The sequence below is a fragment of the Balaenoptera musculus genome, chromosome 10 (genome assembly GCF_009873245.2).
Source record: "Balaenoptera musculus isolate JJ_BM4_2016_0621 chromosome 10, mBalMus1.pri.v3, whole genome shotgun sequence".
Lineage (NCBI taxonomy): Eukaryota > Metazoa > Chordata > Mammalia > Artiodactyla > Balaenopteridae > Balaenoptera > Balaenoptera musculus.
The window spans coordinates 45,594,532-45,617,085 of record NC_045794.1 but is presented as its reverse complement, the minus strand read 5'-3'; the positions used below and the strand labels follow the sequence as shown (position 1 = coordinate 45,617,085).

The window sequence follows — 22,554 nt, the reverse complement described above, 5'->3', positions numbered from 1 at the left end:
CCGCAGCTAATGACCTCTGTCGGCTCGGTCAGCGTGGCCTGAGTCCTTCTGGTGGGAAAATGCGGGGAGGTGGGAAGAAATGGGATGTGGAACCCAAGGAGTTCTGTGTCTCAGCTTGGCCCCAGAGACCACGATCCAGAGATGGGCAGGACCTTAGAAATAGGGTCACCAACAAGGGGTGAGAGACAAGTACCAGCAGCAGGTGAAGGGGCAAGGAGCCCCAGAGAGGCAAGAGCGAAAGCAGTAATGTAATAAGGAACTCCGGCGGAGGCCCAAGGCAGGAGGATCAACGGCGGCTCCAAGGAAAGAAGCGGGTCAGAGGGTCCGGAATGCGCTAGGCCCGGGTCACTGGAACTCACAAGAAAGGGCACCGGAAGGAAGGAGAGGGCCCAAGAAGCAAAGGGGCGCGGTACAGGGGCCAGACATCCCAATCGGCATCCTGGCGCCCCAGCTGTGCCACAAGAGCCAGATGTGCAGCCCAGCTGTGCGGCCCTCGACCTCGAGCTCCAGGAGTGATTTTTAGTCCCAGAGGCTGGAGGGCTAAGGGGCACAGGTGACAGGACACCTCAGCCTCTGACCCAGCCCTGGAGGTGCGGGTGCTCAGGGAGGGCCGGGCTCTGCGCTGCTCCAGGCTCTGACATCCCGTCAGTCGCCCTCCCCCGTCCCCCCACACACGTAAGCACTGAGTCTCTGTCTCTTTGTTCTCGCCGTGTCTCTGACACTTTATCTCATTATCCGCCGGAGGGAGGCGGAGAGCTCGGGACCCCGCAGCCTAATTACAGCCGCGCTTGTCAGCGCAGGAGGCTGGGGACATATCAGCTCGGGGCGAAAGCAGGAGGGCCCCCAGAAAGGGACTTCTCCCTCTTGGTGCTCTGAGGGGCACAGCGGTGGGTGCACAGCTCGCCCCTGCCTGGGCACCACGGGGCTCTGGAGGGGAGAAGTGAGAGAGCTCTGTAGGATGGGCTGCCAGGGCAGCAGTGGGGGAGGCACGGAGGATGGAGGTTAGTGTGGAGGGGGGAGAGGTGGTTAGGTCTCAGCTCCTGGGTCCCTAGGACCCCAGTTCCCCAAAGACGGTGGCAGTGAGCTTTCCCACCCTGACAACATAGCATACACGCGAGTTCATACACCCCAGTTGGTCGCGTAAAGGGAGGCAATCGCTCTACGACGCTTCTGTCTCTGTCTTTTTCTCTTTTCTCCTTCAACATCTTTTCTATCTTTCCTCGACTGTTTCCTTTACTCCGTTCTCTTTCTCTCCATCACAGCCAGAGACAGAACGTGGCCTCCTTGGATGGCTACACCAGGTAGGCAGGGGAAGGAAGTCTCTCAAGCCCCCAAACTTAACCAACTGACTTATTCTATTCTGAGCCAGGTGTAAGATAATGCCTGGCTTCCCTGGCCTCCAAACACTGTTCCAGGCTAACCACAACACAACTTGGAGAAACCAACTTGAAGAAACCACCCAGGACTAGAGTGGCTGGGGCAGCTTTAGTGCTGTTGGTCTACCTGTCCTCCTCCTCTTCCCACTATACTGTGGAGGGAGACAGAACCAGGGCCCCCAAGACCTGCCAGCTCCTGGGTGGCTCTAGGGGTGTCAGGGAAGCATTACAGATGCCCTCATTCTTTCCTGGCCCCTCCTGGTCCCACCTGTGAACACTCCCACCTGCACTTTGCTGGAGGTCGGTCTGCCTGTCCCATGGTGAGTCCCTCCTCCCACTTCTGGATCCCCCTCAATCAGTCTCTGAGTCAGAGTCTGAGAGGCCTCTCCCTTGGACCAGCGCAAAGCCCAAAGCATGATGATATCCCATGGGCGAGGGTCTGACCCCTTGGAGTGGAGAGTGGATGAGGAGAAATGCCCCTGTTCCCCAACAATTCTCTTCCCAGCCGAGCCTGGAACTGCTGTAGGGAGAGAGATTGGGGGCGGGGTGAGTCTGATGAAGCGGCCGGGCTGGGCCAGGCTGGGCTGGGCTGGGCTGACCCCTCCCCAGAGAGGGGCGGGACCCCAGGAGGAGGAAGGGATCAGGGACGCTGGAGAGGACCAGACACTGGAGAGGCGATATGGCAGGAACCAGCCTCGGAGCCCGCTTCTACCGGCAGATCAAGAGACATCCCGGGGTGAGTTTGGTCCCAGGAGCCATGATTCTACCTTCTAACTCTCTAGCTGCCCTGGCAACCCCCAAATCTCCCAGTACCCTGCCTCTTGCCTAGTTCCCCCAAAGCTCCTAATATTTCTTCAGGGTGCCCTCAATCCATCCCTGCAATATGCCCTCCGTGTCCCTTGAATCCACCTCAGACAGACTCGCAATAGGTTGAGGAAGACTAAGGCAAAAATGTGGTGTGGGAGGCTGCCGGTCCTCCCTCGCGGAAGGGAGGGGGCGCCAGACCCGGGGTGGAGGAGCGGGCGGGCCGAGCAGAAAAGCTTGTAAAGGGCGATTGGGAGGGGGCTGCCCCTGAAAGTTCCCTCTGTCTTCCCGCAGCTCATCCCGATGATCGGCTTCATTGGCCTGGGCATGGGCAGCGCTATGCTCTACTTGCTGCGACTCGCCCTGCGCAGCCCCGACGTCTGGTAAAGGCCGGGCTTGGGACGCAGGAAGGGGTCCTGGGTGGGGCAAGATGAGACAGGGACGCGCAGGCCTCCCAGGAATGGTAGGAATGAGTGGTCCTCGCGGGAATCCCCAGGCAGGTGGCATCTCGGGGATGGAGCCCGCTCCTGACCTGCGAGGCTCCCCGCCTTCGCTCGGGCCCACCAGACAGCTCACTCCTCAGTGGCTGGCGACTCGGCCCGCTTTGGGCTGCGGAACTAGCACCGCTCCCGGCCGCGTTGCCATGGTTACGCCTCTCTGCTGGCCGCCGGTGGCCTTCTGGTACCTCTATCTCGCCGCCCAAGCGCTGGGGGTGTAGCCGGGTGAGCTGCTGCGGGTGCCTTTGGGGCCGGGGCGGCGCGGAGACCGCAAGCCCCGCCAGAGGCGGCGGCAGCGTAGGGTCCTCCAGCACGCAGAAGCACCCACGGCGTTGTCTGAATTCGAGGCACGTCACTACAACCCCAGCGCCTCGGGATTTCTGCCTGATTCCCACCGCTCTGCTCTATGGGGCTAACTTGGGGTGGCAAGGAGCAGGCAGGAGTCCCTGGGCCGGGTTGTCACGTCTATCACCTGGCCCCAGGCTGACAATGCTGACAGCCTTCTTGTCTCACTTGTCAGCACCCGCTAACGTGCCCCTTCCCCTCTCAGTCTCTGGGAAATGCCCCCCACCTCCGCGGAAGAGGGGGCGTGCTGGGGCGGGGGCGCAGACCCTGCTGGTCCCCTGAAGCTCCAGAGTCCTAGCTCCCAGAGAGGAAACCCTAACCCTCCCCCTCCCCCTCCCTCGCCCTCCCTCTCCACAGCTGGGACCGAAAGAACAACCCGGAGCCCTGGAACCGCCTGAGCCCCAATGACCAATACAAGGTAACTCCCAGTGGCTTCAGGGTTGCGCCTCGATCCGCTCATCTCTTGATCCCAGCTGGCACCTCCCACCCCAGCAAAGGGAGGCCTGGGGCACTCGGTGCAATCCCCCTTTTTCTCCTGTAGTTCCTTGCAGTTTCCACTGACTATAAGAAACTGAAGAAAGACCGGCCAGACTTCTAAGCCTGGTTGCAGAGCACGTCGATGTAAACCACCACCAGCCAGCCTACTCATTTCTTCCACTCTCCACCGTCAACCCCAGGGCACCACTCTAGCCACCCTGTCCAGCTCCTGCTTACACAGGCCAGTTCCCATGAGGAGGCAGGCAGCTCCACCCCCACCCTCTTCCTTTGCTCCCAGCAGCGGAAGCACCTCTGACCCTCAGCTTCAGTCCCACGAGGGGGAGGGGGAGGGGGAGTTAGGTGGGCAGGCAGTAGCCTGGGCAACCCAAAAGGCCATGCCAGTCCCCCTGCCCCGCGGGCCTCACAGGGCGTGGTGCACACTACGTGTGGAGCGTGGCCTACGTGAGAGCCAAGACCAAGCAGAGGCCTGAGTGCCAAGTGACGTGGCGGGCCCCACGTTAGCCCAGGCTCTGGGCACCAGCCCAGGGGCGGTGCTTTGGCTCGACTGGGCTCGGCCAGGCTCGTCACTGACAGCCCAGCCAGCTTGGGATGAGGCACCTACACCCAAGGAGGTGAAGCTTGCTCCTCCCAGTGCCCAAGCCCCCTGCTTCCCGTGCCAATGGGCACCCCCTCCCACCTCACACCTGGGCCTCCCCCTGCCTTCCCCACCCCTCCCCTGCTCCTCTCCGTCCCCTGGGATCAAACAGAAGCAGCCGTGGGCAAAATACAATTTCATTTAACAAATTGAATTTGCTGCGCCTGCTAATCACGTCTGGTGTCGGCTCTGATCAGAGGGAGAGGAGACTGCAGCCCCAGGGGTCCTTGTGGTAGTGGTGGGAGGGAAGGGAGGCATGCTGAGGGAGACAAATCACCACCTGGCCCGGGGACCCCTCCCACAGTAACAGAAGCTCAGGGTAGGTCAGCATTTTATTAGATAAAAATGAAAGAAGGGTGCCTACCCACTCCTTCCTCTGGCTCACAAGGGGAACTCCCCCCTCCCCAAGAGAGGGCAGGGAGTCTATAACACTGAGATAATGAGAGAGGTTAGAGCAGAAAGCCCCAAGCCTCTTCCTTCTAAGTCTTGTTACAAGAAGAAACCTCCTCAGCTACAAATCCTGGGAAGGGGAACTATACCCGCCTTTTCCCCTAAGTGGGCGGCCTTCCCCTCCTCCAGCAAAAAATTGGAAGATAGGCAGTTACCCCCCCCCCCTAATTTGTCCAGGTGGGGGAAGAGGAATAAACGTCAGTCTGTGCGCTTCATTTCTTAGGTGCCTTCAGTGCTCATCAAAACCAGGCATGGGGAAGGCCTTGGCAAACTGCTCCACCCGTTGCCTGAGGTCAGCCAGCCGATGACTTGTTTCTGGGTCTTTGAGCAGGAAGGATTTGAAATCCTGGAGTCTGGCTAGAGATGGGGGAGAAAAAAAAAGTGGTCAGAGCTCTGGGGAAGGCCATCCGATCAGTTGAAGGAGGGGGGAGACAGTGAATGTAAACTGGGTGGGGGCAGGGGAGGTCTTGCCCACTCACCAGTCTTGCTCTTCACCTCCAAGCCGATGTTGACGCCTTCATCTATAAAGCCCACAACTTTCCGGAAGTCATCCTCACGGAACTGTCGAGAAGTCAAGGCTGGGGCCCCTGGGAGAGAGGCAGGAGAGGATTAGCATGGCCAAAGCCCACCTGGCAGCCACCCTTCCCTCCTGGAACCCAGGTCTCACCCAGCCGCAGGCCCCCAGGTGTGATGGCACTTCGATCTCCAGGACAGGTGTTCTTGTTGGCTGTGATGGATACGAGTTCCAACACCCGTTCAGCTCGAGCTCCATCCAGGCCCTTGGGCCGCAGGTCTACCAGCACTAGGTGGTTGTCAGTGCCACCTGAGGGGGGACAGTAAGCAGGAAGTACTGAGTCCTGGGCCTCTGCCTGAGGGTACAGAGGCTTTCACCTACCCCCTGGCTCACCAGACACCAGCGAGTAGCCTCGCTCTAGCAGGGCATCAGCCATGGCCCGAGCGTTCTTCAGAACCTGCAGGGAGTACTCCCGGAACATGGGGGTGCAGGCCTGGAGATGAGACAGCAGCACTGCCACCTTAAGCCCTGCCCCTTCTGCCCCTCCACCCCCAGCATAGTGTGACCCCATCCCAACCCCCTCCCATCCTGTCACCTCCCTTCCATCAGCTCCAACTTCAGTTGGCAAGGTGCAGGGTCTGAACCTGTAGGCCATGCCCCACCCACCCCACAAGAGTAGGCTCCCCAACCTGCTTTAGGGCTACAGCCACCGCAGCAATGGCATGGTTGTGGGGGCCCCCCTGCAGGGACGGGAACACAGCAAAGTTGATTCGGTCCTCAAACGTGTAAGGGATCTCCCGGCCCGTCTTGGGGTCCACAGCCCGCACCCCCTTCCGGTAGAAGATGAGTCCTGACCTGTGCAGGAGGTAGGCGGTCAGAAGCTAAGCCGAAAAGAAAGGGCAAGGGGGTGGGGAGAACAGAGGAAGCTGGCTGGCCCAGCCCCGCAGGCTCTCAGAGTCCAGCACAGTTGTGCTCAGTGTGCTAGACTCCAGGGGCTGAGGGGAGCAGCCCTCACCTCCACCCCCAAACCCCCTGTCGGGGAACTGCCTCCACGGGCAAGAGAAGGAGAACTGTCATAGACAGGGCTTCTGGTGGGAATGAATTCCTCAGATCCAGCCCAACGACGCCCCGGGAGTGAAGGCAGTGAGAGGCAAGGCCTGACCTGGCCCCTCGAAGGGTCTTGTGAGCGGTGGTGGTGACAACATCCGCATGCTTGAAAGGTGAGGGGATCACCTTGGCAGCCACCAGGCCACTGATGTGGGCCATGTCCGCCAGCAGGTGTGCCTTGACCTCATCACACACCTGGGCAGGTACAGAGACAGGCCTCAGCCTGGGGAGGGCCCAGACAGGCCTGCCCAAGGCTGCCCCTCCTCCAAAATCTCCCCACCAGCCCTTAGGGAGGGGCGGGTACTCCAGCCCTCCACTCACATCTCTCATGCGGGCGTAGTCGATGAGGCGAGCATAGGCACTGGTACCAGCTATGATGAGTCGAGGTCGGAAGAGCCGAGCAGTGAGTGCCAGCTGGTCATAGTCAATGAGGCCGGTTTTAGGCTGGACAGACAGACAAAAAGCTAAAGCCCTAAGAAGAAAGCAGGGCAGCTCCTCACAGCTCCCTCCCCACACCCTGGAGCACTCACATTCAGCTTATAGGGCATAGACTCGAAGAAGATGGATGTAGCTGAGACCCGCTTGACATCAGACATGTAGCCGTGAGTGAGACTGGGAGGGGAGGAGAGGAAGTAGGCAGGTTCAGAGTGGAATAACTCTCAGACTTAGCCACTCCCTTCCTGCCCAACCCCAAAGGCCGGGGTCTCTGGAACACTGCTCCTAGCAGGCACCACCCTCATGGCTCTGGGCACCGCTTTCTGGGGTCTTATCTTCCTCATTCACTGGAACTTGCAGGACTGGGAGAGCCCTGTTTCATCCGCATGGAACACAGTAGGTGTTCAACAAATTACTCTTCTCCCACGCCCATACTGCCCACAAGCCCATCACCCACCCCATCTATACTCACTGGCCCCCATCGGGCAGGTCCAGCCCCATGATTCGGTCATGAGGCTGCAGAAGGGCTGTGTAGGCAGCCAGGTTGGCTGGGGACCCCGAGTAGGGCTGGACATTGACTCCCCACTGAGCAGGATCCAGGTCAAAGGCCTCCAAGGCCCGGCGCTGACACAGCAGCTCGATTTCATCCACTACCTCTGCTCCTCCATAGTACCTGCAATGGGAGGGGAGTAGATCAGGGCACAGAGAAAGGGTTCCACCATCCCCCTGGACCAGCAGCAAAGGACTGGGAAGGCCACTTCTCTATACACACTGGGAGGGTACAGGCAGGTGTCCCCCACTGGGATCACCATCCCTGAGGCTGTCCTCCAGCCTTCTGGTGCCTAGCCCTCACCTCTTGCCAGGATAACCCTCCGAGTACTTGTTGTTCAGACAGGACCCCAAGGCCTCCAGCGCAGCTCGGCTGCAGAAGTTCTGGGGTGGGGGAGGGGGCAATGTCAGAAGGTATTGAGCCCCCTTCCCTGGATCCCACAGCCCCATCCTGCCAGAGGCCCAGGCTGCAGGGAGGAGCCGGGTTCTACAGAAAGCTCTGTTCATTCAGGATTCCGTGCCAGGCCTGGGGCAGGGCCAGAGCAGCATCCTCAGAAACCCAGCTGCTGTGATAGGTGTCTCCAGCAAGGCCACCTGTCCAGTTGAACCTGTGCTTCCAAGCTTCTCTTTCCTCTTGGGATGGAAGAGGGACCAGACTAAACTATAGGAGCCCCGGGAGGCTCTGGAAGCTTTCTAATGCCCCATCCCATAAGCCAGACTGGCCCTGCCTTTGCTTCAGAGGTCAGTAAGAAGAGAGGAAGATGAGGTCCAGCAGGAAGGCCCTGAGTCTGAAAGGGAGAGCTGGAGAAATAGCAGGAAGATGACCTGTTACTTGCAGCACCCACGGTGGCCTAAGCCCTGGCCCCTCTCCCAGGCCCCACCTCTGAAGCAATGAGCTCCAGGCCACGACACTGCCTGTCCTTCTCTCTCCGTAGCAGCTCCCACATCTCAGGGTCACTGTCCGATAGACTCTCCTGGCCTGACCAGCCCTTGGTTGCTTCTCCAGTCTGGGTCTGGGCTGCCTCGCTGTGCTGGCACCGTATGGCCATCCTGACCAGCTGACCACATCTCCGCAGAGGCTGGGGGAGGAAAAGACAGGGTCAAAGAAAAAGTGCCCAGACAAAAACAGTCAACAACCCTCAGCCATGCTTATCAGGCCCTCAGGCTCCATATCCAGCAGCCAGTTGTCTCATCGGTCTGTTCCAGTTCTCACCACTTCCACCTCCACCTTCAAAAGCCAGTTCTAGAGCCAAGGTTGAGATCAATGTCCAGGGGGTGGTTCTGATTCGGTCCATTCACCTCACCTCAGACTCTCCCTCCACCTCTGTCCTTGAACCACTCTGCAAAGCCTCGGGCAAAGTCTGTCCTCTAGAAGCCTATGTCTCTGGAACTCAGGGACAGTCCCCACCCACAGAAACGCATGGTCTTCCTGCAGAGCCTTCACAAAGTGATACCCCAGTCAGGGTGGGAGGCAACCAAACTGGCAAGAGTTAGGGCAACGAGCTGTACAGGTGGTTTCCAGAGCAACGGAAGTGGCAGGGTAGACCTTCAGCAGCCCCTGGGGAAGAGGTGTGTGTACGGGGTTGGGGGTGGACTGCTGGCAGGGAAGCCAAAACCCACATCTTGTCTTTTGTGCTCCCACTCTTTCCACCTCCTTCCAGCCCACAGAGCTGTGGGACCCCTGATACAAGCAAGGGTGACCAGCTGCATCATTTGCATGGCTCAGAGCTCGCAGGAAAGACTTAGCTCGCCGGTCCAGGCCAGGAACCCCGCTCGCTGGCCAGCACAGGGTCCACAGTTCTCTTCCCTAATGCCACGTCAAATGGGCGGTCACAAGGCCTTGGGGCATCTGGTTACCGGAATGGAGAGGGACCCCAATCACCCCGCGTGCACCGGGGGTCTCAGGGACCCCCTAGTTGCCCATTCTCTCTCCCCTCCCGCTCTCCCCTCCGGAGGACCCAGACACGTGCGTTTAAAAGCCAAGAGAACCCCAAGTTTGTGAATAGTTAACTAGGATAGGAGGGGAGCTTACTTCCTACTAGTCACCCAGCCTCCGGAGCCCCATTCTTACCCGAGTCGCCCAGAGCAAAGAGAAGGGCAACATCGCAACCGGAGATGAAGGTCGCAGGAGTTCCAGGCACCAACTCCGTCCGGGAAAAACGAGGGGTTGGAAGAAGACTGATCGGAGAGCGCATGCGCGAAAAGAGCTGCCGGGAAGCCACAGAATTAGGGCGGGGTCTATGCATGCGTAAGGTGGACGCTTTATGGTCTTTTGGGAATTGTAGTTTTTTTCCCCTCTTTTTCACTTTCATTTCCCGTCTGTAGCCCCAGGGTCAGAAGCTTTTGCCTGAAAGAAAAGAGATCCAGTGCCGCCCCATCTCCTCGTTGTCCTGAAGCTCTTCAAGGTTTTCTTTCTTTTTCTTTTTTTTTCCTGTCTGTTGTCCAGACAGCAACAATTTATTGGGTGTCTACTGAGTGAACCTAGCATTATTAGGCTCTCTGGGAAATACAAAGAGTCCTATACAAGCTGAAGAACCCTGTTGCACTGGAAAGCACCCTGGTTTGGAAGAGTGAGAGACCCAAGTTCAAGTTCCAGCTCTGGGACTAACTAGCAAATTAACCTATTTGAGCCGCATTTTCCTCACTTATAAATCAATAATAAAACAACATGTAGGAATTAAATGAGGCTGTATGTAAACATGCTCTTGGATGGATCATCCCCCCCCTCATCCTCACAAACCTGCCTCCTCCGTGGCCATCTCCTCTTTCCCTGGGACATCCGGGAGCTGACTGAGGTGCTCCCTCCTTTCCTTGCACTTGCTGAATTTTGTTACCAATTCATTCTTGCTGCTCCAGCAATCACGGAGCTCTCTTTGTATCCTAGGGCTATAGATCCTTGGAGCTGGAAGGGATCTTCCTTGTAGCCTGACTTCATCAGGACTCATCCTTTAGGGGAGGGACTCATCGATCCCTCCAGGAGCAGGTTCCCAAACCTGGACATCAGAATTGGCTGGGAAATGTGATATAAACATATGAGTGGGGAGCCTTTCCTCAGAGGTTCTAATTCAATGGATCTTAAAGAGTGGGCATTTGCCCACTCACGCTGAAACACAACAAAACCTCTCCTTAGTGATTCTAATAAGCAGTGAATTTGAGAACCACTGCCTTACAACATTACAATTCATTCATTCATTCAGCAGACACATTGAGCCCCTTCACCATGCTAGGCATGCCATAGCTGTGGAAATATCAGAATAGATCACTGACTGCCGGTCCATAAAGAGGTGAACAACAAATGCAATTACAGGCAGAGGCACCTTACTCTGCTCCCAGATGTCCAGATGTCCTAAGAGCAAGGGGAGGAGGAGAGGATGGCGATGGAGGAGATAGGTTTGTGAGTCAAAGAGGGGGAGGACAATCCATCACAAAGCCTATTCACTTGCAAAGTCTCATTTAATCTCCAGAACAGGCTATTTTATTATTGCTTTACAAGTGAGGAAACTGAGGCCCAGATGGGCTAACTTGCTAATTCCAGCCATTCCCACTTGGTTCTCATATCAGGCCTCAGAAGTCCCCCATTAGTTAGCTCTAACCTCCTTCCCTCCCACTCTAGCCTCAGGTGCTTTCAGGTTTTTCCAGTAATAAGCTTGGTGTTGGGAGTCTGCTGGGTTCCTCTCCTTCTTATAATCTCTGACCCAGAGCCACTTCCCACCTTCCTCTTCCTTTCAGTTGATCCTGTTATCCATCCATCCATCACCTATTTATTTTCCCCATACTGACTTTTCACTCCCAGGTGTGTCTGGGTGAGACTCACCTCCGACTCAGTTTCCCGCTGGAGCCAGTGGGCAATCCTCTGGAGAACACTGCTCTCTTCCGGTTTTACCTTGACCCAGGACTCAAGGCGAAGGAAGGCTGAAGACGAGGTGTCGTTCCGTGCCTCAGCTAGTCTGTACCTCCTCCCTCGCCCCAATCAGGGGTCCCGAGGGGAGGCGGCGGGGGGCGGGGAGCTGAGCTTGAGAACTGCTAATGAAGCCGCAGCCAATTAACGCCCGGGCCAGGGCTGGGGGCGGATAAAATTAGCAGCTGTGTCGACAGGAGTGAGCTGGAGGCGGGGGGTGGGGAGGGTGGGCAGCTGGCTGAAGGGGCCCTTGTTTGCGTTTGCAGACGGCAAGCAGCAGCGACGCTGCTGGGTTCTCCAAACTCGCGCTCGTCCCTTCCCCCACCCCCTCGTCTCAGGCCTCCCTGCCTCTCTCCCTCCCTCCCCCAACCGTCTGCAAACTCAGCGCCCACGGAATTAGGAAGGAAAAGGAAGATCGATGACTCCAGATGCCGAAAACACCGTTTCCCCTCCCCCCGCCCCACCTGCCGCCTCCCGCCAGCCCCGCGGAGCTTAGCAGGTTGTCAGCGCTCTGCCTACGCTGTCCCTACATCTCCATCCCATTCAAGGCCTTATACCTCCTCCCCCAAAGTAGCCCGCTGGTGGTCCGCTGTCAGGTCTAATCCCCATCCTATTTTCGGCAGCTTCACTTCGCCCACCTCTGGGAGGAAAATTCCCACCTCAGGCAGGGCTCCAACCCCAAGGGTCGTCCTCATCTGTATCTGATCTGGTCTTGGATGACCTCCAAGGTGCTAGCTCCGTCAATATTTGCCTCAGTTTCCCCACGAGCCGCCGAGGAAGGAGGCCCTGGCCAGGTCTCTGCCAGACATAAACCCACACCACCACCACCACCCCCTTCCCTACAAAGGTCTCACACAGACGCGTATTGGATTTCACTTTATTTTGTTCCCTTTCCCGTCTGTTTTTGTGTAGGAAAAAAAAAAAAATCACCGAGAGGAAGCAGCCGGAAAGCTGGAGCAGGATGGCAAGGACCGGAGGGAGGCGGGCGGAGGGCAGGGGCCGGGTCGATCGCCTATGCCCAGGAGTTCCGCTTCCGCTACCTTAATTATTGGGGTTTCGGGGAAAGGGGGACAGGCATACGGCAAGCAGAAGGGGATGGGAATAGGCCACGGTTTATAGGCCTTTATGGTATTTACGTGGGTACAGGGTGGAGGACAAGTGCCTGGGGATAAGTCAGGGTGGAATGAGGGTGCCAGGCCAGGCGTTATTAAAGCTGCGGGCAAAGGGAGTATCCAGCCCAGCGCCAGGGGCGTAAAGAGGACCCAGTGTGGACGCAGGAGACGCTGGGACCGCCTCCAAGCCCCGCCTATTCTGGGGCTGCGCTCTTGCTCCTCCACTCTGGGCTGTAGCCAAGGGGGCTACCCCCAGCCTCGTGGGCACTCCCAATAAGGAAAAGGGGACCCACGCCGACTGATGGTCCCCCGGAGGGCTGTTCCTCTCCGCCCCAGAGTGGAAAGGGTGGACGCGGCCACAGGAGCTGCGGGGTACGGGGAGAGGTCCCACTTAGGGAGTCCGGGATTTCGCGGGAAGCTCACGGCCCGGGCGGGGGCGGGGCGCACTATCCAAAGTAGGGGTGCTCGCTCTGGAAGTTATAGTCTGGGCACACCTTCTGCACCAGTTTGTAGTCAAAGCTGAGGAAGGAGACGAAAATGCAGATGACTTTGAAGGGCTTGGCACAGAGCCAGGCGGCCTGGCTCTGCGTATGCTCGGTGAAGCACACCTGCGATGGGTCGTACAGGCACGGGCGGTGCTTGCGAGCGCGGTTCGTCTTCTCATACTCCACGTGGCAGTTGAAAGCGCGTGACTCTTTGGTCCCGGGCACTCCCAGCGCGCCCCCAAGCGGACCCGCCAGGGCGCCCCCGAGGGTGCCCCCTAGCCCCGACCCCGCGGCCGCTAGCCCCAGCGGGGGCCGCAGCCCAGGGAGCACCCCCTCCAGGGCCAGCGTAGACTGTAGAGGGTGGGGGGCGGGCCCCGGCAGCCAGACGCCCCCAAACTCGACACGCTTGGAGGGCGGCACGATACTGACGCTGAGGTTGCCCAGGCTGGACGAGTTGTGGCGGAAGTACACGCTGAAGGTACCGTTCACATGGTCAACTATCTTACCCGTCACCAGCAGCGAGAACTTGAGAGTGTGCACCCGGAAGTAGAAGTCCCCCCAGCCGAAGACCTTTTTGGCGCGGGCCGCTTTGATAGACGGCTTTCTCTTGGTGCGCTGCGCGGGGGCCCCCGCCGCCCCAGCCCGGGCCAGTGCCCGGGTGTGGTTAGCCGGCCAGGCCCAGCTCCAGGCACGGGTGGTGCCCAGGCCGTCGGAGGACCTCGGCGGTGCCGGGAGCCGATGGCCAGGGGCTCCTCCTCCGGCCGTGGCCGGGCGCAGCTCCAGGTACTGCGGCCTTCCGGACTCTGGTATCTGGGCACTGACGGCCTGTGGACGAAGAAAGAGGAAAAGAGAGACGCTGGGATTGTCTGGGGCCACCCGCCAGGGCCACGCCGGTCCCTCTCCACAGCCGCTAGGAAACCAAATGGAATCGGGCCTCCCGGAGCAGTTGCTCAGGGAGTGCGCATTTGAGTGGGCCTGCAGCCCTTTCAAGCTGTGTGGTCTCGCCTCAATTTCTACATCTGTGAAATGACACTGAGAATCCTTGTGTTCTCGGAACTCTGATGAGGGCTGAGAAAGCCAAAAAGGCCAAAGCCAACGTGGGTTTGAATAGGGAGTGGAGCTGTGGACTCGGGCTTGGCTGGGAGTAATGGGCCAGGGAGAAGCTGGACTCCAGCAAAGGGAGGCCATGACCACTGTCAATGTCCAGCATCAAGAAAGAGTGAGACCTCCCAACACTTTTGCCAAGACCAGAGCCCTCACCCGGGCCTCAGCCTCTACTGCCTTGTGTGGAGAAACAAGGGAAACCAATAGAGCTGCGGAGAGCAGTGAAGAGTCTGGACGCTGTGGGTTGAGGCTTGGGAGCTACGTGGGCACCCCTCTCTGCCTCCAGCACTCCTGCTGTGGGGGAGGCCGCCTGGTGGTCTCCCTGGGCTGGGAGGGTGCTGGAAGACCACCCCCTGCCTGCCCCCACTCGTCTCCGTGTGTCTCAGGTGGCCACCGATCTGGGAGACAGCACGGGGGAGTACAAGATGGATCCATAGGCGAGAGCTGCCCGGGCAGGCCCGGGCCATCAATTATCTGGGGCGGAGCGGGGGTGTGTGTGTGGGTGTGTGGGGTGGTGGCCGGGAGTGAAGGAGACGCGAGCGAGCGGGAGGAAGAAATATGGAGATGCTGCTCCAGCGAGGAGAGGGAGAGGAGCCGTGCGTGTCAGAGTGTGTCAGACTGTGCTAGCTTTGGCCATTCAGTGTGGCCCTTACTGCGTGTGGGTTTGGCTTGGGGGGCAGGGAGTACTGCGTGTGTCAGTCTGGGGTGGTTGTATTTCTGTTGGCCTGAGAGGGTTGTACGTATGTGTCTGCCTGCCTGGAGTGATGATTCTGTGTGTGTGTGTGTGTGTGTGTGTATCTGTATGCCCTTGTGTATCAGTCTGAGGAGGCTGTGTCATGTGTGTCTGCCTGCTTGTGGCGGCTGAACGTCTGTTGTATCAGTCTGTGATGGCTATGTATAGGTGTCCAGGTTGCATATGTGCTTGGGTTGGCTGTGTCTGTCTGTCTGTGTGTGTTGATCTGAGTGAGGCTGTGTTTCAGTTTGTGGTAGTTGCATCTGTGTGGCTGGTGTAGTTGTATGCCTGGACTGGCTGTATATCTAAGGGTGGCTGTGTGTGATTCACTGAGGGTGTCACTTTCCCTGTGTGAGCTCCTATCATCCCCTGTCCATGTGTCAAGCTCTTTCTCAAGGGTGTGTGTCAGTGTATCCACAATGATATAACAACTGTGGTCTCATTATGTTCCCCTGGGGGGTGCATATGTGTGAGTTGTATATGAATGGTCTGGGGAGGGAGGGGGGTCCCACACTGGCCTGCAGGATGAGTTTTGGGTAGGTAAAGAGGCCAGGCAGCATGGGTGTCCCCCTCTGTTTGCATACACCATGTGTCCACAGGGGACAGGAATGGCAGAGTCAAGCTGCTGGGCTAGAATCTCCACCGCCTGGTCCCCATTCCCACAGCTCTGCGATCCTGGGTTATTAATGCCGCCGCCACCCGCTCGTCATACATATTTATCGCCCCCCTCATTCCTCCTCCCGTCCATCTCTCCTCCCAGCTCAGGTGAGGGGGGCGGGAGCGTCAAGAGTGATTGACTCAGACTGACAAGCTCGAGCTGGCAACGAACACCAGGAGGGTGGGCCTGAGAGGGGCTGAGGGGAAGGGGTCCAGGGCCACGGGGGAGGGGGAAAGGGCCTTCCAGGAGGAGGGAGCAAGGCCCCAGGAGGTGGGCTTAGAGAGAGCAGGGCCTGAGCCCCGGAGGAGGGAGCGTGTGAAGCTTCCAGGGGAAGTCGAAGAATGGTTGGGGGCTAGTCATTTGAACTCTGACACCTAATCTCCTCACCCCTCTGGGCCCAATCACTAGCTCTTTCCGGGGCATCCATCGGTCCCCAAGCCTGCCATTATGACCCCGAATGCCTCTGAGCTATCCCCTCCCAGCACACCCCAGCAGCACCAGACATCCTGCACCCAGTGCAGGACCTGTCAACTGCTTCAGTCCAGCGACTCCTCCCAGGCAGGGGCTGGGAGAGGCAAGTAGGTTTGGCTGGGCTGTGAGGGGTGCCAGGTGTCCCCCCACTGTGATCCCAGACAAATTGCTGCCTGCACTTCTCTGATCCTGGCAAATCCCTGGGCTTTGGGCGCCCGCGCCCCCCACCCGCTGCTGCAGACAGCCAAGATAAAAGGGAAGAGTTGCGGGGCTGGGGCGGTGGGCGGCCGAAGCCACCCTGTGTGGAGAGCTCAGTCAGGGAGGGGCGAGAGTCTTCGAGGAAACGAGCCGAGAAATGGGAACATGGAATCAAATCAAATCAAATCCTCCCTCTGGCTTCCTTGCCCGCACGCTCGCTCTCCCTCTCTTGCTCTCCCTCTCCCTCTCACTGTTTTTCCATCTCTCTCTCTCTCCCTCTCTCAGTCTCTTTTTGTCTCTGTCTCTTCCTCACTCTGTCTCTAATTTTCTCCTTCTGTGATTCTGTTTTTCTCTCTGTTTCTGTCTGTTTAACTGTGGTTCTTTCCCTCTATCCTTCAGATTGTCTGTCTCCAACCGTGGGTGGGGATGGGAGGGAGGGGAAAGCAAGGTGATAAGGGAGTCCCTCTTTGCCTAGAATCCATGGTGCTCTCCCTCCCCCTCTACGAATGAGAGTGGGAGCAGGGTGTTGTCTGAGGAAGGGTCCCCCTCACTTCAGAGCTGGTTTAATTAAGATAATTGGGCGCAGTGACATTTGCGGAGGGGAGAAGCTAGTCCGGTTGTCGGCTTAGGGGGGGCAGGAGGGAGTGGGAGGGTGAGGATGGGGGTGTGCTTCACCAGACGCCTCCGGGCCCTGGCGGGGCGGGAGCCGAGCCAGGAGTGCTTTGCCCCCAAGGCAGCAAGCCCACGCATTGGAGAGGAGTTGAGGCTGCCTTTTGCTGCTGAACAAACTCCACTGGGGTGGGGGGGCTCTTTTGGGACGGGACCGCTGGGAATGCGGGAGGATCAGGCTGTCGGCCCCCCAGCCGCATTGCAGGGCACACCTCCTCCAGGCCTCCAGGCCTCCAGACCTGTCGGTGGCTTCTCTCCTGCTGTGTGGGTCAGGCGGGGTGGCTCAGGATTCTGACTGGGGGAGGGGATGGCACCCTGTGGTTGGGGAGGAGGAGTGCTCCAGGCCTGGGTTGGGGAAGGAGAGGGAATAGCGTACTGAACCCTTGCACCTAGAAAGAGGTGCGGGCACCGCAGTCAGGGCGGGTGAAATAGCCAGGGTCTGGCTGGGAACCAGGGATAGAGATGGGGGTGAGGACAGAAGTGGGGTGGACTGGACAGGCTGGGGTGAAGACTGGGACAGAGATGGAGGGGGACTGGGCAGGCACAGGTATATCGTGCAGAGATAAGGATGGAACAAGGACAGGCATTGGAACAGGGATGAAGAGGAGATCAGAAGCGGTGGACAGGCATTGGGCAGAGACTAGGATGCAGATGGGATAGGGGCCAGGAGAATGAAGGTGGGGGAACAGAACAAGGTGGGAACTAAAATGGGGATGGAGGAAGACAGGGATGGTGGATGAGGGATGGGCATTGGGGAAGAATGAGAGTGGGATAGGGACTGGGAGATGGGGATGGGGACCAGATGGGGGTGGGAAGAGAAATGGGGGATGGGAAATGGTTATTGGGCAGAAACAGGGATACTGAGGGATGCAGAGACCCAGGGGATGGGGTTGGGGATGGGGAATGTGAATGGGGACTAGAATGGGAAATGGGGGACAAGGAAGGAGATAAGAGACAGGGACAGGGAGACAGGAGCTGAGGACAGGTATGGGAGACAAGTCAGAGGAAAAGGCAGAAGACCGGCAGGATCAGGCTATGGGAGGGGGCCAGGCAGGTGGAGGCGAAGATACCTCCTTCCAGACCCTACTATAGCTATAGCGTGAGGGGGCGGGGATCGCCGGTGGGGCGGGCTCTGCCCTTGGGCAGGGCGCCCCCTCCCCCTCAGCCCCGCCTGCCCGCCTGCTCGTGGCCTGCAGCGCAAGGCTCACCGTTATCTGAATTTTGATTTTATTTTATTTTATTTTATTTCCCGGCTTCCCAGAGCCGGCGCAGTCCCCCCGGGAACAGCCGCCCCCCGCCCCCCGCCCTGCGTCTCACTTTATTATTGCAATAAATGTGCCTATAAAGGCGCGGGCTCCGGGGCGCGGTGTGGGGGGGAGTGGGAGCCGCGGAGCTGGGATGTAATTTCCCGAAGCCGGAGCCGGAGGGGGAGTGGGCGGGGTGGAGGTGGAGGAGGGGTAGGCGAGGGAGAGGGGGAGACTCGCCAATTTCCAGAGCTCAAGGCAGCGCTCCCTGCTCCCCATCCCCGCCCCGCAGCTCGTCCCCACCCCAAGCCCCGCGACTCCCCACTGCGCCCAGCCACCCTTGAGCCCTGGGACCCCACCCCCATGACCGACCCTGCCCTCTCTCTGTTACCCTGTCCCCTGTCCTGGCCCCCGCCCATGTGGAGTTCCAGGGCTCGGTCCAAAGTTCCGCATCTCCTCGACGATGACTTCATCTCTGACCCCCCGGATGCCCCCTCCACTTACCTGGTCTCTCTGAACGTTTATCTCGCCCCTTCCCAAAGACCCTGTCTCTGACCCCAGTGACCCTTCTTTACCTTGTTTCTGTCCCCCAAGTACCTCACCTCTTCCCCAGCCACCCTGTCCTGGACCTCCAGCTCCTCCCCCACCCCAAACCTAAGACCATTTAAATTCTTCTTTCCGCGGGTGCCCCTCCCATACTCGCAGGCCCTGGCCCAAGGGAGCTATCACAGCGCCCACCTCGCCTGTGTCCCTGGCCCAGCTGCGGCCCCTGATTACCCCCAAATCCCTGCGGACAGCTCTGGGCCCTGGCCCAGGCTGCACGTGCCTAAGTGGCCCAGCCAGAGATTAGCTGGGGGGCTAGAGGGGAATAGGGAGGCAGGAGGGGGTGGCTAGATGCAGGGCTGGGGCCAGCCGGTGCTGAGAGACTCAATTCAGCCTAATCCTTCCCTGAGGCATGATAGAGCTGGAAGGTCCCACAGGGCCCCGCCCCTGCCCTCCCCCAGCTAATTAGTAATTAGTGATTAGTGATTAGTGACTATTGATCGCCTGCTGCTTCTCCCAGTAGGCGGCTGCTTTGGCAAGGGGTGGGGAAGACCAGAGACAGAGAGAGGACTCAAAGACAGTGTTAGAAAGATCCTGAAGGAGGCCTGGGCCAGAGCCCCAGGGGCAGTGGAAGCCAGGAGTCGCAGGCCCTGAAAGGAGACCGGGAGCCTGGAGCAAGGAGGAAGGAGGGAGAGAGCTCCTGAAGGAGGGGCAAGTGAGCGCGTCATGGGAGAAGGCAGGGTTGTTAATGTTGGACAATTAGGGTTTCCCTGTAAACTGTGCCCCACCAGCCTCTTACCCAGTGTCAACCCAGTGCCAGCTCTGGTGCTGAGATAGCCCTGAGCGCGCACACACACACACACACACACAAGCCACACTCAGATACGTAAACACATCCTGAGGCTCACACTCAAACGCACTCAAAATGACAAGAAAGCAGATACACACTCACAAGCCTCGGAGACTCACATACAGACAACACATGCACCCCAACACACATATATCCACCAGAGACACACCTCGGGGTAAACACATGAGCACACCCCATACTCACGAGTGCACACAAGCGCACACAGATAGGTACTCAGACACACTCTTTCCTACACACACTCCCTCATGCAGTTATACATATTCACACACCCACGGTCTGTATGTACACGTAAACACAGCTTCTCACATGCACACAAGCTGGACTAAATGGTAGATACACTCTCCCCCACGGACTCCAACACGGAGGCCCACAGCGGCAGCTCTAGCACACTCAGATACATCCCCATCGCTCACATCCTCGCGCTTACTCTCCCTCAAGTCTTCACCAGATGTTTCATTCCCCTTCAGGGGGCAAAGGAAATTAAACCAGATAGGTCCACAGGGGAGTTTATTTGATGGGGAGAGGGGAGAGGAGAGTGGGGAGGAACTAGAAAGGAGGGGCAGGGGAGTACCATCCATCCCCACCACCTCTCCTCCGGGGCCTTCACACCTGGGTGGGTTGTGGGACACAGACCCCCTCCCACAGGGCTCTATGGGCAGAGCTAGGCAGCAGGTCCAAAAGAAGCTCCTGCCAGTGGAAGCAGTTTTTGTGGAGGGGGCTCCTCTGCCCACCTTCCAGCTCCTCAAGGTCACCAGGCGGGTTTGGGAGAATCAGGGAGCTCCATCGCCAGCTTCACTAGGGCAGCCCCTGCCCTGCTGGAGCTGCTGAGTGCGACCTGGCTGAGCAGGTGGGGGTCCAGGTGTGTGGGGAGAACTACACCCCTTCCAGATTCTGCAGGGTCTGGGAGTTGGGGTGCAGGGAGTAGGGGTTTAGGGAGCCACCTGTCTGCCCCAAACTGGGTAGGTCACACTTAGGGTAGGAAACAGTAAAGTCAGAGACAGGGGAGCTGATGGAAGAAGATAGGGGTCCTGGGCCTAGGCCCCCATCATGGGACTCACGGCAGGGCACAGATGGCTGCACTGTGAAGCAGGCACACTTGCACTCACCCCTTCAGAGCCAACACCACACGCCACACCAGCAGACACGCACCCTGGACCCCAGCACTAGACACCCAAGCCTGGCTGCCCCAGACACAGGCACGCACACAGGTGCACACGCTGACCCCCGCACTCTACACCAGCACACACGAGCGCGCCGTGTACACAAATCGAAGCCTGCAAGTCGGGAGGGAGGCAGATCAAGTCGGGGCCCCTTTAGCCTCTGTCTTCGCCCTGGAGCCTCAGGGAAGGAGGCAGCCTAGGGAGATGGGGGCGAGGACAGGGCAGGAGGAGAGACTCTTTCCAGACAGCCCTCTCCCCCTACCCGCCGGGCGTGAGAGAGGGGTGTGTCTGTGAGGTTGTGCAGGGGAGATGGTGTCTCCGCGGGAAATGTGATGGGAGACTGTAGCCAAGTTCGGCGGTATCTGTGTGAGTCCGTGTGTGCGCGCGTGTGTTCGAGCTGTGTATCCTCGGAACACAGTGCCCACCTGGCATTGTGACAAGGGCAGAGAAGAGAAATGAGAAGGCGGGGGTGGATGGGCGGAAGGACAGACAGCGAGGAAGGCGAGCGAGGTTGGCGCGGAAAGACGGCAAGGCTGACACCCTGCTGGCTTGTCTGTCTGTCTCGCACTCCCGCTCCGTCTGGCGCACTCGCGGGTCGGGCTTCGTCCCCTCCCCCGCCGCGCCTGGAGCGAGATCCGAGTCGGGCCTCCACCCTGGCACCAGCCTCCCGGACCCTCAGCCAACTTGCGCTGGGAGAGCGCCTATCCTGAATCGGGAATCTGTCTGTCCGCGTCCCCCACGCCGCGCAAAGTTCGGAAGCTCCGAGCGGGAGGCGGGGCGGGCGCACAGAGCCCCTCGCACTCTGGGACCTTTGCATCCCGGACCCCAGAGCTCACGCTACCGCAGGGCAGCCCTTACCTTCCTCAAGAGCCACGGGCCAAAGAGCAAGAGAAGCCATTCCGGGAGCAGCCGCATCTTCCCGGGAGGCCGGGCGGGGCGGGCGGGGCGGGTCCCGGGCAAGCGGGAGCCGGGCCTGAGGTCGAGGGCGCGGGGTGGCTGCCGAAGCGGCGGGAGCGGGCGGCGCGGCCCGCGGACTGAGCGGCGAGAGGAGCGGAGAGCGGCGCTGGGGGCGGGGCGCGGGCGGGGGAGAAAGTTGGGTCTGACTCGGGCGGGCTGGGGGGCGGGGCTCCGCGGAGCTCCAATCCCGACCGCGCCCCGCGCGCCCCCTCCCGCCCAGCTGGGGGCACCGAAGGTGACTTTCACCCCGACACGCCCCAGACACGCCCCCGACCCAGGTGCGAAGTGGAGAGGGCTGAGGGATTCGGGCACCCTGTACCCGAGAGGCCGGGTCTGTGCACCGCTGAGGAATAGGGCCGGGAGTGGGGCTCGAGGCTCCGGGACCTTGTTCCCGAAGCAGGGCACGGTGGAGCAGGGGCCTGGGGAGGCTCAGCGGCCCAGCAAGACCAGGGTCCCTCGGAGCTCCGGGCCCCTTCGATGCTCCGGGCCCTGGAGGGTCCCAGGGCAGAAGCAGGGCAGGGGCCGAGGTGAGGGCGGGCTGGGCCCCGGGCGCCTGCCGCCGCGCGGCGCTGACGGGGATGGATGGGCGCCCCGCGGCTCATTCGGCCCGGAGATGAGAATCATTGATCACGGACGGAAACCCCATCACTTCTGTCAATAGGGCTGACAAACGGCGCCCGCCGCCCCCCCACCGCCCCCGCCTTCAAGGCACCTCTGCGGTCTCAGGACCTCTCCGCTAGATCCGCCGTTCACCTTTGCCCCTCGCCCCCCACCGCCGACCCCTCCACACGTCCCAGAGCATCCCCGCGTGTGGGGTTGGGCAGGAACCGCGCCGCCTGTCCGGCCTCTTGGTGCAGTCTCCATCCCTTTTCTCCCAGTGTCCCATCTTTCACCATCAGCTCCTCTAGATCCTTCTCCCCTTCCTCCTCTGTCTCTGTCCTTGTCTCTGTCTCCAGCCTGGCCCTGTCTCTGGCCCTGTCCTCTTGGCTGTTTCTTCATCCCTCCCTCCTCCCACTAGTCTCTCTCTCTCTCCTGCCCAAGGAGTCTTCAGCTGTCAGCTGTTGCTATGTACTGAGGCTGTGGCTGAGGTTGTGGTATGACCGACACTTTGACAGCGAGAGATAGGGACAAGCAAAGACATAGAGAGACAGAGAGACAGACACATACCCGGAGACACCAGCACATGCCCCCAGGCATGCACGCAGGTGCTTCACAGGGGGCAGGCCACACTGCAGAGGTGAA

At 59.5% G+C, this 22,554-nt stretch overlaps 3 protein-coding genes across 6 annotated transcripts; 1 reads left to right on the top strand and 2 right to left on the bottom strand.

The window, feature by feature from the left end:
* The first annotated feature begins 994 nt into the window (after nucleotides 1-994).
* On the top strand, nucleotides 995-4,819 carry NDUFA4L2 (NDUFA4 mitochondrial complex associated like 2). 2 transcript variants are annotated; one of them, XM_036865787.1, is made up of 4 exons: nucleotides 995-2,112; nucleotides 2,475-2,563; nucleotides 3,380-3,440; nucleotides 3,564-4,819. In XM_036865787.1, the coding sequence occupies exons 1-4, from the start codon at nucleotides 2,056-2,058 to the stop codon at nucleotides 3,618-3,620; spliced, it is 264 nt and encodes an 87-aa protein (XP_036721682.1). In that variant the 5' UTR covers nucleotides 995-2,055; the 3' UTR covers nucleotides 3,621-4,819. The 2 variants fall into 2 exon arrangements, with proteins under 2 accessions (XP_036721682.1, XP_036721680.1); XM_036865785.1 differs by lacking the exon at nucleotides 2,475-2,563 and having other exon boundaries at nucleotides 1,263-2,112.
* Nucleotides 4,474-9,407, bottom strand: SHMT2 (serine hydroxymethyltransferase 2). 3 transcript variants are annotated; one of them, XM_036865773.1, is made up of 13 exons: nucleotides 9,281-9,389; nucleotides 8,830-9,058; nucleotides 8,091-8,288; nucleotides 7,514-7,593; nucleotides 7,133-7,333; nucleotides 6,756-6,837; nucleotides 6,547-6,669; nucleotides 6,281-6,420; nucleotides 5,808-5,973; nucleotides 5,512-5,611; nucleotides 5,272-5,427; nucleotides 5,084-5,191; nucleotides 4,474-4,961 (listed from the first exon to the last, which is right to left on the bottom strand). In XM_036865773.1, exons 2-13 carry the CDS (start codon nucleotides 8,926-8,928, stop codon nucleotides 4,834-4,836), a joined length of 1,581 nt encoding a protein of 526 aa, XP_036721668.1. In that variant the 5' UTR covers nucleotides 8,929-9,058; nucleotides 9,281-9,389; the 3' UTR covers nucleotides 4,474-4,833. The 3 variants fall into 3 exon arrangements, with proteins under 3 accessions (XP_036721668.1, XP_036721669.1, XP_036721670.1); XM_036865774.1 differs by lacking the exon at nucleotides 8,830-9,058 and having other exon boundaries at nucleotides 9,281-9,407; XM_036865775.1 differs by lacking the exons at nucleotides 7,514-7,593; nucleotides 8,830-9,058; nucleotides 9,281-9,389 and having other exon boundaries at nucleotides 8,091-8,208.
* A 2,562-nt stretch (nucleotides 9,408-11,969) lies between these two features.
* On the bottom strand, nucleotides 11,970-21,400 carry NXPH4 (neurexophilin 4). Its single transcript, XM_036865783.1, has 2 exons — nucleotides 21,214-21,400; nucleotides 11,970-13,529 (listed from the first exon to the last, which is right to left on the bottom strand). Exons 1-2 carry the CDS (start codon nucleotides 21,268-21,270, stop codon nucleotides 12,666-12,668), a joined length of 921 nt encoding a protein of 306 aa, XP_036721678.1. The 5' UTR covers nucleotides 21,271-21,400; the 3' UTR covers nucleotides 11,970-12,665.
* Between the last annotated feature and the right edge of the window lie 1,154 nt (nucleotides 21,401-22,554).